This window comes from Rattus norvegicus, chromosome 5 (genome assembly GCF_021556685.1).
Source record: "Rattus norvegicus strain SHRSP/BbbUtx chromosome 5, alternate assembly SHRSP_T2T, whole genome shotgun sequence".
In the NCBI taxonomy this organism is placed as follows: domain Eukaryota; kingdom Metazoa; phylum Chordata; class Mammalia; order Rodentia; family Muridae; genus Rattus; species Rattus norvegicus.
Window position 1 is genome coordinate 138,415,783 of NC_141538.1, and position 2,943 is coordinate 138,418,725.

The 2,943-nt window shown below is 43.8% G+C and overlaps 1 protein-coding gene across 1 annotated transcript; it reads right to left on the reverse strand.

Annotated features, from left to right (window-relative positions):
- Positions 1 to 1,530: 1,530 nt before the first annotated feature.
- On the reverse strand, positions 1,531 to 2,478 carry Or10ak7f (olfactory receptor family 10 subfamily AK member 7F). Its single transcript, NM_001000411.1, is given in 1 exon segment — positions 1,531 to 2,478. A coding segment is annotated over 1 exon segment (948 nt).
- Between the last annotated feature and the right edge of the window lie 465 nt (positions 2,479 to 2,943).

Sequence of the window (2,943 nt, forward strand, 5' to 3'; positions counted from 1 at the left end):
AGCACTGAAATGTATCATCAATCAATAATTTTCAAGGATTAAATATCATGCAATGAGACAAGCACTGTTTTCAACGGCAATGATGAGACAATGGACATCCACACAAAAAAAGAATGAAATTGGACACTGAGCACATGCTGGGCACAAAATTATAACAAAATGAATCCAAATGTAGAGGAAATATTTAATATACAGGAGAACCTTTCATGACTTTGCATCAGGAAATGACTACTGAAATATATTCCAAGAGACAGAGATAAAGTGGATGAGTTGGATTTTATCAAAGTGAGACCTGAATGACAAAGGGCATCATCCAAAACCCCAAATACCAGCAGATCTTGTATTTATGATCAGAATCATAGTAACTGAGGAGTGGACACAGGATGACCTGAATTTCAAAAATTTTTAGGTACACTGGAAATTCCAAGCCAGCATGGAATGGGTAAGACCTTCTCTTAACATAAATCCACAAATAATAATAAATCCTTTGACTGGATTCTATTCAGTACCTCCCCAAAAACATGGCTAAAGAAGAAAATCAGAAGGCAGACATCATTAAGGGAAGAATAAGTCAAGCACGAAGCACAGAGGAATTTGCTGATTGGTCAGACAAGAGCTACTCTGGAGCAGACAGGTAAAGGATACCCACCACCTCAGTGTAGAAAAGGACCAGCGTCAGCTGTCACAGGGGAGACGTGTCCTCAGATGCTTTATGTCACTTGCAGGAAATGCTGGGACTTCTGCAATGAAATCCAGCTCCCTTAACTTCTGTTTTACCACACAATTCAGACTTCATTAGGTTTAACCAGAGACTACATTGAATATATGCAGGAAACCTGGTCTCCAGCCTGTACTTCTGTTCCACACACTACTGCTTGAATTTTAATGACAACCTGTGCTGTATTACTCAGCCTATAGCACCTCAGCCTCAACTGTTTCTATTATAAATATCACTGACAACATTTCTCCTGCTGACTTGCGTGTACACAGTTTGCTTCTGGGAAAATACAACAGACTACCAAACTCCTGTTATTTTTCCACTTCTCTGTACTGGAAGTGTACACACCAGATCATTGTCACATGACTTTCATTATTACTCTGCGGAAGTAAAATAAATCCCAACATCCTGACATCTTGTTGTCAGGCTGGACCATGATGCTTTCATTGGAAAACAATGTGAGCAAAGAGAGGCTGATGACTATTGAGAAGCTTAAGTGTTATAGGTTTTAACCACTATTCCTTTCCTTCTGTTCTTGATGGACAGATCTGAGACTGACTATACAAGGACATTTGCAATCTACCACTAACATAAGTGGGTCCCAAGGGAGCCATTGAATTGAGAACCACTGATGTTTACATTTTCTGTTGCACTGTGATGTAGTCGTCTCATCAGTATAGTATTCGATGTTCAGGAATGTTGTCCTGAGTTATTAAATCATATATTGTATCAAATGCATAATGTTGCTCTCATGCAACAGTTTCTGTGATGAACATTCATCCAGTGTTCATGTAAGGGTTCATCATCCTGGTTCACCAGTGCACCCTACCATGTACCATCACCTTGAGAAATGCCCTCTTGATATCCCTGTTTCTCAGACTATAGACCACAGGGTTGAGCAAGGCTGTGAAGATATTGTAAAAGAGTGAGATCTGCTTGTCTTGCTCAGGAGAGTAGCTGGAGTTGGGCCTCATGTAGACGTAAGTGGCAGGAATGTAGAAGAGTGTAACCACAGTCAGGTGGGAGGCACAGGTAGAGAAAGCCTTGCAGCGGCCTTGGGTGGACTTGATCTTGAGAATTGCCTTGGCAATGTGAATGTAGGAGGCCACAATGAGGGAGATTGGAGTAACGACCACAAAGACACTCAACACAAAGTCCACAATCTCAATGAGGTGGGTGTCCATGCAAGCCAGGCTCCGCACTGAAGGACCTTCACAGAAGTAGTGGTTGACTCTGTTGGGCCCACAATAAGGTAAACTCATGGTGAAGAAAGTATGCAATAAAGAGGAAAAGAAACCACAGATCCAAGACCCTGCTGCCAAACGTATGCACAGGCCCCAGCTGAGGATGACAGTATAGCGCAGTGGATAGCAAATGGCCACATACCGGTCATAAGCCATCACAACAAAGAAGGTGCACTCAGTTATACCCAGGGCCCCAAACACATACATCTGCACCCAGCAACCAGCAAAGGAGATGGTCTGAGAGTGAGCAAGAAGATGCACTAACATCTGGGGCACAGTGGTGGTGACATAGCTCATATCCAACAGGGAGAGGGTACAGAGGAAGAAGTACATGGGAGTGTGCAGCTGTGTGTCCAGGCAGACCAGCATGATGATGAGCCCGTTGCCCAGGACTGAGCTCAGGTAGATGAGAAGGAAGACAATGAAGAGGATGCTTTTGGTTGTGGGGTCACTGGAGAAGCCAATCAGGATGAACTCAGAAACCCAACTTTGGTTCTTGCCTGGAATCATCCACATGTTGCAGGCCATAAAAGAGTCCATTATTCTCTGTGTCACCTGACACATGTCAGCAGTAGAGGCAGCAAAGATGGCTCAGAGGTCAACCATCGAGTGCTCTTCCAGGAGAACAGACAGCTCAACACTCGGTCTATCCCAGTTCCAGGGATCTGGCTTCATGCTCTCACCTCCAGAGGCCAGGTACACATATGGTACATAAGCGTGGATATAGGCAAAACTCATATACATAAACTGAAAAATAGTAGCTTTTATTCAAAAATAAATCAAGGCTGGGATGTGGCTTGTAAGCTCAGTGGTCAGATCCTATGCACTCTCCTCAAGTTGCTCAACATCCCAGTGCCTCAGTCTCCTCACCTATCCAGTGAGGCTGATGGCAGTCATGGCTCAGGATCACGATGAACATCTAATGCACCTCACAGAACTCCTGGAAACACCACATACACATGACAGGTCACATGCCCTCTC